Source organism: Lissotriton helveticus, chromosome 2_2, assembly GCF_964261635.1.
Source record: "Lissotriton helveticus chromosome 2_2, aLisHel1.1, whole genome shotgun sequence".
Lineage (NCBI taxonomy): Eukaryota > Metazoa > Chordata > Amphibia > Caudata > Salamandridae > Lissotriton > Lissotriton helveticus.
In genome coordinates this window covers 25,869,610-25,884,706 of record NC_136060.1, presented here as the reverse complement: position 1 = coordinate 25,884,706, position 15,097 = coordinate 25,869,610, and the positions used below count along the sequence as shown (strand labels likewise).

The following is a 15,097-nucleotide window of genomic DNA, read 5'->3' as shown; positions in this document are numbered from 1 at the left end:
GTTCGAAGGGTTACGTAGTCCTGAGTGGAATGTAGAAAGGGTTCCGTGATGGTGACGCCTTGGATTTCACTAACCCTCCTTGCCGAAGCAAGAGCCAGTAGCAAGGAGACCTTCCAAGTGAAGAATATGAGTTCGGCTTTTTGGATGGGCTCAAATGGACATTTCATTAATTGCGCTAGCACAGTGCTGAGTTACCACTCTGGAGGAGGAGCTAGTACTGGAGGGAAGGCTCGGAAAAGCCCTTTCATGAATTGTTTGACAAGTGAAGACGAACAGAGAGAGGGAAGCTTAGCGTCTTTTCTGAATCTGGTGAGGGCAGCAGGATGGACCTTGACCGATGAAAAAGAAAGCCCAGACTTAACTAGATAAAGCAAATAAGGGAGAAATTGTTCTGCAGGAGCTTAAACTGGGTGAATATAATTTGCCTCACATCAACAGCAAAAACGCTTCCATTTTAGGCGATAAGTCTTGATTGTGCTCTGGGCTCGAGATTTTGCTAAGATTTCACGACAGTCTTGTGAAATGTTAAGGTCCTTGAACTCTAAGAAATCAGGAGCCATGCATGCAAATGTAGAGACTGTGGGTCCAGATGATCCACCTGACCTTTGTCCCTCGACAACATCGTAGGCGTTGTAAGAAGGCTTATCGGCTTGTCCTGAGACAGTAGCAGAAGTTCCTGGAACCAGTACTGCCGTAGCCATCGGGTTGCAATCAGAATCAGAAAGCAACCCTCCAGCTTCATCGTGTGGAGCACTCTCAGGATTAATAATAGTGGGAAAAGCGTATGCACAAATCCCAGACCATCACATGGACAGGGCATTCCCCCTTGAGCCCTGTTGAGGGATCCTGCTGGCACAGTGTTGGCATTTCTTGTTCTCTTTCATTGTGAATAGATCCAGTGCCGGCTTGCCCCAAGCCTGAAATACTCTATTTGATTGTTCCCGCTCCAGTTCCCACTGGTGACAGTCCGATTGAGACCTGCTCAACGTATCCACCAGGGTATTGTGGAGACCCCTGACGTGTTCGGCTCTCAGGGTTATGTTGTGGACTGTGACCCATTCCCACAATTCTTGAGCCTCCTGCGAAAGCGTTGCTGATTTTGTTCCTCCTTGTTTGTTGATGTAATACATGCGGGTTGTATTGTCGGTACGAACCAGCACTAAGGAACTCGCAATCCTTGGAAGGAATGCGTGTAGAGACAGAAGTATGGCGCGTAGCTCCAGACTGTTGATATGCTGTTGCTTGTGTACTTGAGACCATTTTCCTTGAATCTGTAAATCTTGCAGATGACCTCTCCATTCCTCCATGGAGGCATCTGTTGTTAAAATGAAGTCTGGAATGGTTTGAAGGAATGTGAGACCTTGGGCTAAATTTGTTGTTTGTGACCACCAATGCCGAGAGTTTATCATGCGCGGTGTGACCCTGATAGAATTGTCAAACGAACCCACGGCTTGTTGCCACTGAAGATGTAGCTCCTCTTGAAGAGGTCTCATTTTGAGCCTTGCCAAGGGTATTAGATTTATTGCAGAAGAGCACATCCCCAGGAGTGAAGCAAACAACCTGACAGAAACTGACCTTTTTGAAATTAGAGGTGCCAGTTTTTGAAGACGTATTTGTCGGTCATAAGACAAGAATGCTTTGCACTGAAACGTGTCTAGCAGTGCTCCGAGAAAAGGAATGACTTGGAGTGGACAGAATTGTGATTTGCTCTCGTTGATAGTCAGCCCCAGAGAAGCGAAGAGATGAAGACATAGTGTTGTGGCAACCTTGGCTTCGTGTTCCGAAGGACCTTTGAGCAGCTAATCGTCTAAATAAGGGAATACTTGGATTCCTCGAGATCTCAATGCTGCTGCCACAGGTGCCAAGCACTTTGTGAAGATTTTAAGTGCCGATTTCAGTCCAAACGGGATAACTTTGAACTGATAGTGGGCGCCAGCCACTGTGAAGCGAAGATATTTGCGCTGTTTGGGGTGGATAGGTATGTGGAAGTATGCGTCCTCCATATCCAGAGAAGCCATAAAATCTCTCTCGTTTAAACAACCTAGAATCTAGGAAAGCGTGACCATTCGGAAACTTTGCTTTTTGGGGAATTTGTTGAGTTTGCGAAAGTCTAGAATCGGTCGCCATTCCCCTGACTTGTTTTTGATAAGGAAGAAATGAGAATAGACACCTGTTCCTTTCTGAGATGATGGAACCTTCTCCATCGCATTTTTGAGGAGCATCGTTAAGGCTTCTTTGAATAATGAATGAAGATGAGAGGGAGGGGACCTTTGGGAGGAGTAGTAGGTGGCTGTTTGATAAATTCTAGGGTGTGACCGTTGGTTACTAGGACCAGAACCCATTGGTCTGAAGTAATTTCCTGCCACTTAAGTACAAAAGCTGAAATCTTGGCGCCCACTGGTATGGAGAGTAATTTGGTTGGTGCCCTGTGGAGATCACTGTTTCGTGTAAGTGTCTCGACTTTGATTTTGTGATCGCTTTCAACCACCTTGATGGGAGAAACCAGCTGTAGTGGACTGCCGGTATGATGACTGGTTGTAAGGCTGTCTATACTGGAGTTGGTACTGCCTGTTTTGTTGGTTTTGGCATCCTCCTCGATGAAAAACGTGTCCTCTTTCGCCTCTGAAAAATCCACGCCTGTATTGAAGAGCGCCTAACGATCTAGCGGTACCCGTGTCAGTCTTGATAGCTAAGAGGGCTTCATCAATGTGTTTACCAAACAACGATTCTCCGTCATAGGCCAGGTCTAAAATCTTTGTTTGCACTTCAGTTCTGAAAGTGGTGGCTTTAAGCCATCCTTGACGTCTAAGCACTGCCGCACTGGCCAGTTGACTATTATTATTATTATTATTTATTTGATTTATATAGCGCGTAATCACCCCGAGGTCTCTAAGCGCTTTGCCAGGTATATGCCAAAGCAGGTTCTGAAAAGCCGAACATCAAACCTACAGCCCCTCCCATGCTTGCTGAAAAAGCACTGTTTTTAATCTTTTCCGAAAGGGCAGCAGGCTGGATTCCTTGCGCAGTTCAGTTGGTAAACTATTCCAAACCGCAGGAAAGATGTTAGAAAAGGCGCGACCACCAAGGGTAGATAGTCAAAAACGCGGTTGGGTTAGAAGAGTCGCATCAGAGGAACGCAACCGTCTACCAGGTTTATATGGGGCCAGACGGGTTTTGATGTAGTTTGGTGCCTTCCCATACAGGGCCTTGTGTGTAATACAAAGCCCTTTAAACAACACCCTCTGTTTGACGGGCAACCAATGGAGTTCACGTAACAAAGGAGACGCATGCGTTCTCCTTGGTTTCTTAAAAATCAATCTTGCCGCATCGTTCATGACAACTTGCAGACGATTCAGATGTTTTTTCGGAAGCCCTGCATATAGTGAGTTGCCGTAGTCCATCCTGGATAGGATCATGGCAGATACAGCACGCCTCAGGGTGGCAAAGGACAGAAGTGAGGAGATTTTCCTTAGTTGTCGGAGGAGACCAACACACGTGCCTACCACTCCTGAGACTTGTTTTTGCATCGTCAAACTCCCATCCAGGAAGATGCCCAGGCTTTTCACCACTGTTGCAGGTTCCGGAGGCACTCCTAGTTCTAATGGCCAGAACTGGTCGTTCCAGGGGTTGCCCATGATCGTGATTGGCAACACCTCGGTCTTATCTGGATTGATTTTCAAAGAATTCAGAGACATCCAATTAGCTGTAAATCTTAGGATATTCTGCATTCTTGCGTGTGCACCCGTACAATCTTCCATTTGGATAATGATTTGGGTGTCGTCGGCATAATTGTATATTTGACAATCCATCTGATTGAGAGCCGCAATCAGAGGTTGCAAATAGACATTAAATAGGAGAGGGGAGAGGGCAGAACCCTGCGGTACCCCACAGGTGATCAGCACTGGGGTTGAGGATAGGTCTGCCAATTGAACTCTCCGAGTTCTCCCTTGGAGGAAGGAAGAGAGCCAGACGAGTGCGGTGCCCTGGATGCCTAGATCCCTCACCCGCAGCAGCAGTTGACTATGACAAACGGTGTCAAAAGCCGCAGAGAGGTCTAGTAACACCAGGGCGCCAGGGAGTTTCCTGTCCACTCTGTTCCTTAACTCATCCAGGATAGATAACATCACTAGCTCCGTGCTATGATGTGCACGGAACCCCGCCTGGTTTTGCTCCAGTGAAACATTTTTCTCCAGATGGTCAGAGAGATGCGTAAGGACGTGCTGCTCCAGAACTTTGGCCAAGAATGGTAACTGCGAAATAGGCCTAAAGTTCTTAAAATTTTTAACGTCCGCCCCAGTTTTTTTCAGCAGGGGGATCAGCCGTGCCTCCTTAAAGGAGGATGGAACCTGTCCTGTTTGTAAGGAGTTGTTGAGGAGAGTCAGAACATCTTCCTCAATACCTGGCATAGCCAACTTAAATATCTCCGGAGGACACGGGTCGGCCTGAGAACCAGATTTGACCCGCCCCACGAGATTTAACAGTCTGTCCTTCGTAATCAAGGGCAGAGTGACCAAAGGGTGATCGAGCGGACGAATGACCGGAACAGTCTGTAGAGGACAGTCCAGGATTGGGGTATTGGCAATTTCTGATAGAAAGTCTTTAATCTTAGTGGAAAAATAGTCCTGAAATTTTTGGCAGTCTTCTTGCTTGAACTCTGGACTTTGCTCCTTATTTTTTCTGAGTTCCGTGAGGACCTTAAAGATTTCTTTTTGTGGGTCCGAGGCTCTGGAAATCCTGTCCTCGTAGAACTCTGCTTTTCTTAAGAGAATAGCATGTTTATAAGAGGCAAGCTCCTGTATGTAGAGACTCCGTGCGTTGGGACTGTAGTCCTTCCGCCATGCTCTCTCAGATTTGCGTAGAGCCCTCTTTTTTCCCCTAAGGGTCTCATCATACCACGGGACTCCAGCACCTCTATCTACCACCTTCATCCTTCGTGCTGGTGCCACGAGATCAACTACCTTTTTCAGTTTATCTGTTAAAACGTTACAGATAACTTCTGGATTATCTTCCATCTTATTAAGGTGAGAATTAGCTAAGAGGTGAGCTACCATTTCATCGCCATTTATGTCTTTCCATTTCCTCACAACTTTCCATCCTGCTCCGGACTTCCCCTTCTGTTCATCAACCGAGATTGTGCCCTTCACTAGAAAGTGGTCTGACCATGCGCATGGCTGCGCAACTACTGGGCCATGGTCTCGGCCATGCTCAGGGGTTGTTATCCAAACGAGATCCAGGGTGTGACCCTTATCGTGTGTAGGGCCCATTACCCTCTGGACTAGCCAAAAGGACCTAAGGGCCTCATCTATCTGGTTGGCTTGACCTTCCTTCGGGGACTTTTCCCAATGGAAGTTCAGGTCGCCCATGATGATCACATTGTTATAGCGTGATCGTACGTCCTGGACTAAATCCAGAAATAAATCCGGGAAGTCCGGCAACGCCCAAGGGGGCCGGTAGACTAGAAGGATAGTCCAACAGTCCATCCCTATCCCAAGTTTGACGCCCAAAACCTCGGCGCCTCCCAGACTTTCAGCGAACAATCTCTCGCCCCTCAGACGGGTAAAGTTGGTATTCACAATGTCCAGTGCGCAATCTATAGTCTCAGATGCTGCACTTTCTCCTTCCAACAAACTTTTTCTTGCTTCCTGCCTATGGTCTTCAGAAATTAGGTCAATGAGACCCGCCATATCTGACCACATTTGGCAGTCATAACGGCTAATTATTGCTAGAGAATTAGCAGCTCGAATAGAGGACGATGCCATGGTAGAACATTTTTTGACAATAAAGTCCAGACGAGGTTCTTCTTGTCAGGCGGTATAGTGATAGGCATTGCAGGATTTTTAGATCGCTGTTGGGCGGCCTGTGAAATTACGGAATCTGGTCGTGGATGGCCAATCAGACGAGATGGGCTGTTAGCAGCGGCACAATATTTCTTTTCTATTTGAGGAAGCACTGCCGGAATGGATGCAGGGGTCTTCATGATCTTAACTCCTTCATTACAGACATAGTCTATGATTGGTACAGCTCTTGTGATCTTCCAGGACTCTTCCTTGAAATCATGTAAGAAACATTCTGTCTGTTCGACAGTAACAGGCAATTGGAATCTAGGTGCCGCCCACGGCATTACATTATGAAAGCCCCCGATATCCTCAGGGGGAGAATCAGAAGGTAGAAGAAGAGGCAGAGAAGGCATTGGTATAATATACTCGTCCCATGGATCTCTATTTCGAGTAATATCAGGCAATTCGCCCTCTTCAACCTCATCTTCAGAGGAGGTAGTGTCATGTTACTCATGTTCAGGAGGGCCTGAAGGCTGAGCCGGTGTAACAGGAACCTCAGACTGAGGTAACCGATCAGGAACCACCGCTGGTAGGGGTGGATTTTCTGGAACAGTGGTTGTGAGGGAAACCTCTACCGGTAATCTGCCAGCATGGCCTGGAGATCCTGTATGAGCGTAGGAGGGAGGAGACTCATTTCACACTGGCGAGACTCTCTATGATGAAATCTATGGTGTGGAACTACAAGTTCCTCCTGATAATATTGTTCCTGGTAAGCCTTGTTGTCGTCATCTTGACACTTGATGTGGAGCTCAGAAGGATGGTGAGCTGTGCCAAAAGGTCCCTCATTGTCTTCGTCCTCAGTCATCATCCTCAACGTAAGTTTTTAGGAGATGCGAAGGAAGAAGCGGAGAAATCTTACTGTAATCCTGTCTCTGAAAAGTTTTGAGTTGGTAAAGTCCAGATGATATAAGAATTGACAGCGTAGGTATAACGGTCATCGTCGATGTATTAGATTGAATAGGTAAATCAGTCGATGGGGTTTTCGTCGACGGGCTCTTCATCAACGGTAGTTTTAATGATGGTGCCGACGTCGACAGGGCAGACGTCGACGACGCAGACTTAGTCGATGATGATATCTTCATCGACAGTACCGTCGTCGACGGTGACTTAGTCGATGATTTTCTCGTCGACGATTCCTCAACAACGGGCTTCTTGGTAGTGATAGTGATTCTTGTAGACAGAATAGGCGAAGTGATTGCCGTCGTCGAGACAGTAGTCGTCAACGATGGGGCAGAAGAAGTCACAGAAATCGTCAACAATGGAGTCAAAGTGACAGATTTTACATGGCTTTTACTCGCAGTTTTTGAAGAAGACGTCTTCTTAGACTCCTTGAGAGATAAGGACGGTGGAGACAGCGTTGACCCAGAGGAAATCTTAGGTGACCTCTGTGAAGGGTCTGAAACATCATGGGAAGATTTATGGTGTTTTCTTACTTCACTTGAAGAGCTGTCATGGGATCTAGCTCGGTCATCCTCCTCAGCCAAAGAGGATTTGAGCCACAAAAGCAATCTTGCCTCTCTATCCCTAAGAGACTTGGTAGGGAAAGTACGGCAGATCTTGCTTAGGATAGAGGCAATAAATGCAGTCCTTTATGTTGGTCATCAACATGGACCCTCTTGGGGGGGCGAGGCTTGGACGCCGATGAGGACGGTCGCGTGAGCCGAGAGCTCCGCGCCAACCTCACCGCTTATCCTGCACGGAGAGCCGTGCTGGCTCTTCTGTGACCCTGGGAGGGTTCCTCCAGATGCGGGAGCCTGCACTGCACGGAATGGGGTGCTTTAATGCCACCTGAGACCGAGCCGAGCGGAGAAATTAAGAGGGGGGAAGACCTGGCCTGCGTGAAAAGAAAATGGCGCCTGACTCCATCGATCGAGTTATGGGGAGTGCCGGAGAAGAGGCGTAGTTCGGTGCCCTGGAGGGACGAGGGCTCTCACCCCTTGGGAGCAGCTTGTTCCGGGCGCCTGCAGCGGGATCCTGGCCCCTCGTGCACCGTGAGGAGAGTGTGGCGGTTACCAGCAGCGCGGCCCCTAGGGAGTCACAGGAGTGTCTGGCTGCAATGTCGCAGTAAGTCACCGGCAGAAGAGAAACAGGGAGGATTGCGCCTTGCCCGGAGTATCATTGAAGACGGGCGGGGGTTCCTATGCCGATGGCCCGTGAGTGACAGCTGCGCTTGCATCGAGGGTGAGACAGGCCCCTGAGCTCGGCCGTGGCGGGCGGACTGAGCCGCTGTCTATTTGATTGGCCGAGAGTGGAAATCCAGCCCTGCCTGCGGTGAAGCCCTGTTCTGCACTGCTGTCTGAGGCGGGCGCCTGTAACGGGATCCTGTCCCCCGTGCGCTGTGAGGAGGGAGTAGCAGCCGCTGACGGTGTGGCCCCAGAGGGGGTATTGGGGACACCCGGCCTCCATAGTAAAGTGCATTGCTGGTGGCAAAGAGATGGGGAGGACTACACAGTGCCCGGGAGTTACTGGAGAGGACGAGTGGAGATCCTGGCTCCGGCGGGCCGCGAGCAACAACTGCACTCGTGTTGGGGGCGTGATAGGCTCCCGCGCTTGACTGTAGCAAGCGAAGTCAGCTGCTGCCCAAATACTGGACTGCTGGTGGTGGTCCAGCCCTGCCTGCTGTGGGACCCCGCTCTACCCTGCGGACTGGGGTAAGCAGAGGAAGCTGTGGCGCGACACTGGGGGGCTCTGCCCTCGTGAATTCAGGGCGAAGTGGAGCTGCCCGCAATTTGACCAACGGACAGAGGAGTGAGCTTGCCGGTCATTCCAGCGTGGGTGGCCCGCTGCGGAGGAGCTGTTTGGAGGCTAAGGACAGACCTCCGAAGCCAGCAGTGGGGGCTGGATGTGGCACGGCCCCGGCTGGCGGCGCATGAGTGGACTGAAGTAATCTGTGGCACCCTGGGCTGGAGGAGTGACTGGCTGGATGGTCCGTGGTAGTTGCGGGAGTGGCGACGCTGGTGGGCAGGAGTGATCGCCCCCTGTGGCTTGCAGCGGCCTCGGGCCCTGGATTGGGACACTTGCTTGGTGGCTGACTGTTGGACCCCCATCCCGTGGAGGCTGGCTCTGTTGGCTGGGGAACCCCGCTGGACTATCTCAAGTGCGGGCGTTACAGACAAGGCCACGGTGGTCCTGATGAGTCAGATGCTCCCTTGCCTGGCGGCTAGAGGTTTTGCCTCAGAGTGGACTGCCTGGAGACGGGTAAGGACACCGGGAGCGTTGTGGATGGCGAGGGCTGACGACTCAGAGAAGCCATACTCCCGACTGACGGGGGGACCCACGTCACCAGATTATAGGAGGTGCTGGATGGTGAGACCAAGACTAGGGGCCAGATCGTCGGACACCCACGGGCCGACAGGGGGCGGGGGGGTTCCCCCAGAACCGGAGGATGAGGCAATGGAGCAGCGGAAGCGAGATGTGGTTGAACCGCCCCCAGAGGGGCTGACGCAACAGCAGGTGGATCAGATCCTCCGAGCAATTACGGATACAAAGGAGGCGCTCCCACAAGACATTGCTCAGGTGTCGCTGGGACTGGGTCTCTTATGGGCAGATCATGGGAAGCTGGCCGACCGAGTGAAGCAAGCTGAGACTACCTTGGAGGTTTTAGAACCGGCTCAGACAGCGATGGGTGAAGTCACTCGCAGGCTCCAAGTGCTGGAAAAGAGGGCAGAGAATGCCAAAGGGCGTAATAGACAGAACAACATCAGGGTAGTGGGCCTTCCAGAAGGAGTGCAAGGGGACAGCATGATAGACTACCTCGAACAGTGGCTGTGCACTGATGTTGCCCCTGAGGTCCTGATGCCATTTTACACCCTGGAGAGGGCGCACAGGGTGCCTGCCCGCCCGTTGGCACCTGGGACACCACCTAGACCTGTGGTGGCCCGCTTGCTTCATTATAAGGACAGGGATCTACTGCTTCATAAAGCACACATCGCAGGCACATACAGATTGGACAATAATAATGTGTCACTGTTCCCGTATTATACTTTTGAGGTACAGCGCCATCGAGCCTCGTTTCTGGCGGTCAAGAAGGCCCTCCGAGACGAAGGCATTCAATACTCCCTGATGTTCCTGGTGTGCCTGCGAGTGACTTTGGATGGCAAAACGTTTTTCCATAACGACCCTGATGAAGCATGGAGCTGGTTGGATAGTGGGGTTTGGCATCTGGATGCAGTGAAGCAGCGGGCCAGATCTTCTTGGCGTTAGAGCTCCCCCTAGTTTCTCTCTTAGAGTGAATCCTTGGTGGTTAGCAGTGGGACTGTTAGTGGATAGTTTGGATGGGTACTAGCTGTTTAGAGCCTGTTCTGGGGAGGGGAGGTGGGGGGAAATTTGGGGTTGTTTTTGGGATAGTTAGAGCCACTGGTGTGCCAATACAGGGAGTGCAGTTGTGGAACAGAGGTAATCCGCACTATGGGGACATCACCTGAGTTCAAATGAATTACGTGGAATGTACGGGGAATGCATATGATGTTGAGACGCCACAGGGTCCATGCTTATTTGGTGCGTGGAGGGGTACAGATAGCTTTTCTCCAGGAAACCCATATGGACGAGCTGAAGGCCAGGCATTGCAGCGCCGATGGAGGGGGCAGCTGTTTTACACAACGTATTCTGCTTTTGCTAGAGGTGCACTAATTTGGGTGAGGGTGGGGGTTCCCTTCCAGCAGACTCAGCAGATAGTGGATCCGGAAGGGAGGTTTGTGGCTGTTATGGGGAGGTTAGATGGGAGGGATGTGGCATTGTGCAGTGTGTATGCCCCTAATCTGGAACAGATTGCTTTTATTGCTCGGTTATCATGGAGACTGGCATCATTCCTGACCGATTCAGTGATCCTGGGGGGCAATTTCAACTCGGTCACGGATACGGAGATGGATAGGTCGCATCCACCGCTACCCCAGGCACCCATACATAAGCTCTCAAAACTCCAGAGGGATAGGCAGGCAGAGTGGGGGCTGATAGATACGTGGCGGGTGCACCATATGGGCGAGCGGGACTATTCTTATTATTCTGTTCTACATGCCTTGCATGTACGGCTGGATGCGGTGTTGTGTTCCCGGGACGTCCATGAGCTGGTCCACCATAGTGAGTACCTGCAAAGGACAATCTCGGATCATAATCCACTACTCTTGACGCTGAGATAGTCTTGAGAACGGCCTGCAATCCCTTCCTGGCGATTGCACCCAGAGGCTTTGGAAGACCCGGTGTTTCGCACAGAAGTACAAGAGGGTATTGAACATTATTTCCTCGAGAATGAAGGGACGGCGTCGACCCTAGCCCTAGAGTGGGATGCCTTTAATGCGGTGGTGCAGGGCTTATGAATTGCTAAAACAGCAGGTGTGCGGAGGACGCTTTTGCAAGATAGAGAGGGAGGAACAGCGGCTGCTTCGAGCAGAGAGGGCCCACTATGAGGATCCGGGGGTACAGGCCGAAGTCTTAACTGCAAGAAAGGGAGTGGCAACGCAGGTAGAAAGGTTGCGCTGCTTTGACCACAAGGAGTATTTAGTGCGGGCACACGCGGAGAGAGATAAGGTGGGTTCCCTCTTGGCATGGCGGGCCAATCCGACCCAAGGGGCACGCCCATCCTGGCTTTGACCACTCCAGCAGGCGTACTGGAATATACCAAACAAGGGATTAACAAGATGTTCTTGGCATTCTATGCGGACCTGTACAAGAGTAGGTTGCGGGGTGTATATGATGGATTAGATGAGTTCTTGGCTGAGATACGACTGCAGCATCTTGAGGACGACCAGGGAGACACGTTGGGACATGAAATCACAGTTGGGGTAATACATAGTGTAATAAAACATATGGCGCGTAAGAAAACCCCGGGAGCAGATGGTCTACCAATTGAATTTTACTCAACATATGTCGATATCCTGGCCCCCAGGTTGTTGGCGGTCTATCGAGAAGCCTGGGACTCAGTGAGAATGCCAGATTTCACTCGCGAGGCTATCATTATCCCGTTGCTGAAACCGGGTAAGAACTCATTGTCTAGGTCAGTCTATCGCCCACTATCGATGTTAACAACTGACTACAAGATTTTGAGTAGGATTCTGGCGACCCGGCTTCTTCCTTATATGACGCAACTGGTCCATTCTGGCCAGGCGGGCTTTATTCCAAAGCCCAATACTGCGACTAATGTACGACGCCTTTTGCGGATTTTGGGCAAGGACCATAGTGAGACCCCTGCTGCAGCGGTTCTCTTAGTTGACATTGAGAAGGCGTTCAACAGCCTAGAGTGGCCATATTTGTATCCGATCCTGTGCAAATCTGGACTGGGGACACCTTAGTAGGGTGGATGGAACTCCTCTATAAGTCAGCGACAGCTCGAGTGCGGACGGGTGTGACGATCTCATCAGCCTGCCAGGTGGGACGGGGCACGTGACCGGGATGTCTGCTCTCTCTATTGTTATTTTCCTTGGCCATTGAGCCACTGGCTTCCCATGCCCGGTTGGGGACGCATTAGCCAGGTTTGTACCTCCGTGGGGACATGCAGTTTATCGCCCTTTATGCGGATGACTTGTTGATCTTTCTCACAGACACGGATATGGCTTTGGAGGGCGCTCAACACTTGCTCCAAGTGTTTGGGCAGTACTCGGAGCTGAGGGTGAACTGGGCAAAGACCTGCTTGTTCTCAGTGGCGCCGGCTGTGCTAAACCCGTCGCAGGTGGTGGGCGTCCGTTGGGAGCCCCACTGTTTACCTTATTTAGGCACCAACATTTATCATACCTTTGAGGATTTGTTGGAGGGTAATTTGGGCCGGGCCATGCGGGGACTTAGGGGCAGTTTTGGATTTTGGAGTACGTTGCCGCTGTTGGTAGCGGGTCGGGTGGCACTCCTGAAGATGGTGGCGCTCCCACGATTATTATATTATTTTCAGACGTTGCCGATCTGGGTGCTGGGCTCCGTCTTCCGACAGCTCAGTTCTATGGCTGTAGAATTTATCTGGGGGTCGAGCAGATGGCGGGTTGCGATGGCTACAATGATACGCCCGAGAGCTGAAGGGGGTCTGACCGTGCCAGACTTCGAATGGTACGACTTGGCAAAGCAATTGCAGTGGCTCACGAAGGCTGTGGCTCAGGAGTTCCGGGGCCCAGATGGCCCAGAGGGGCAATGGATCACACGCTATATCTTGTCCTTTATAGTGTTTCCATGCCGATGGGCTGCTACGACTGCCAGAAACCTTTCAAGTACCCTTGGACCAATACCTTTAACTCATAGTGTTTTCCACTTTCTACAAAGCAAAGATACTGGTGATGTGCTGGGTGTGCAGGGATGTATAAGTACTCGTCTTTCAGATCCAGAGCAGTCATGAAGTTACCTTGGTATAGCAAGGAGATGACAACTTGTAGTGTGACCATGTGAAACCATTTGTACGAGATAACCCTGTGATGTAATATCTGAGGTTACAAACAATGCTCTGCACAAAAAAACTAATTGGAATTCCAAGTTAAAGTTACTTTCAGTAGATAGGCCCAACATCCATGAAGGCGTTACAGGCGTAAGAAAAAAATTAACAATAATTTTTTCAATATACGAAAGCCCTGTGAACATCCCGATCTGTGTGTATAATTTGTACAGCGAACGCTAGATATTATCAAATGTACATCAGATCTACCAACTCTTAAGACACAAGGGATATATTACCCGAGGTAAATTTACGATTTTACAAAGGTATTTTAGTGAATTTGGTTGTTACAATACAAAGTATTAAAGCAGAAGAAAAGATGTTAACACTCACCATTCTCCACTTGTGATTCTATTTCATCTACTGGTGCTATAGTTGGAGCAAGCTGCAGTTGGCTGGTGACAACAGTAAGATCCCATGGCGATACACTCAGAATGTCAGTCATTAGAAGAAAGGGAATATCTGCATACACGCGATCCAAAGGTTCGAACTTTGAGCAAGAGAAACATGAATTATTACATCAATGACCCCAGAATTCAACAAATACACACATGCAATAATTGGAGCCATTGACTGAGAATGGGAAGCTATGCATCTGAAATTATTATTTATCGGGCAATCAAAACATAACAGTTAGCAACTTTCAAAATAATTCACTGTAACAGACGAGGCCCAAACGAAACCTAGTTATAAGAACAATAGTTACTTACCTGTAATCTGTGGTTCTCCAGTATTGGTGTCTTTCATAGATTCACGTGCCTGAATCATTCCCCGTCGTCGGAGTGGGAGTCCCACGGTACATAAAAAAGCAATAATATGCCATATATATGTAGTAATACTAATAGAAAAAGAACCAGGAAGTAAAGCAGCCAATGCTACAGTAGGCAAAAAACTTCCACATCTATGACTCTCATAGTCATTATGTATAGTCCAAACTACAGCCAATCAGGCGCCAGCACCAACCAGAATGTTCTCCCCAGAGGCTCAGGCTCTCAGATTTTCTCGCAAGGAGTGAAGGTAAACCATAATAGCCTAAAAAGCCTCTGAGGGGAGGTGGGGGGGTTGCATGTGAATCTATGAAAGACACCAATACTGGAGAACCACAGATTACAGGTAAGTAACTATTGTTCTTCTCCAGTATTAGGGGTGTCTTTCATAGATTCACATGCCTGAATCAGAGTAGCTAGCAGTACATATCCTTGCTGAACAGACGCCCATAACGTCAAGCTTGTCAGTTAGTAATGCAAATAACAATGCAAAGTGAAAATACACATATAGTATAAAGCATAACATAATGCAATCATGGAAATATGTGAAAACATAACATAAGAAGCGTCTGACAGCAGAAAACAAGGAGGTGGGAAACAGAGGCTCACCTTAATGAAACAGATTCCGTAGAACAGCTCGACCCACAGAAGTATCAGCCTCGCTGATTGACTCTAGACAGTAATGTCTGGTAAAGGTATGGCGACTCGCCCAAGTAGCCGCTTTGCAGATCTGCTGAAGAGGGACTCCAGCAAATAAGGCCGTAGATGAGGAGACCGCTCTTGTAGAGTGCGCTCGGGGCGCAGAAGGCAAAGGTCTCCCAGCCTGTGCATGGCAAAAGGCAATGGCAGCAGATATCCATCTTGCAATAGTCTGTTTTGATACTGCCTGCCCCTTACGAATCGCACCGTAGGTAATGAACAACTGGTCAGAAGTGCGTACAGTAGACGTTCTTTGTAGATAGAATTTAAGACATCTTCTAATGTCAAGCGAGTGTAAAGCTCTTTCCGCAGGTGTTTGCGGGTCTGGAAAGAACGATTTAAGAACAACAGGTTCGTTCAGATGGAAATCCGAAGGTACTTTCGGAATGTAT

At 49.5% G+C, this 15,097-nt stretch overlaps 1 protein-coding gene across 2 annotated transcripts in view; it reads right to left on the bottom strand.

Moving 5' to 3' along the window:
- TRAPPC11 (trafficking protein particle complex subunit 11) overlaps nucleotides 1-15,097 on the bottom strand; it is a 607,699-nt gene that overhangs the window by 199,078 nt on the left and 393,524 nt on the right. For both annotated transcript variants that reach the window (XM_078678000.1, XM_078678001.1), the window contains exon 25: nucleotides 13,573-13,729. In XM_078678000.1, coding sequence (XP_078534126.1) covers nucleotides 13,573-13,729 — 157 coding nt within the window. The remainder of the gene's footprint in view (nucleotides 1-13,572; nucleotides 13,730-15,097) is intronic.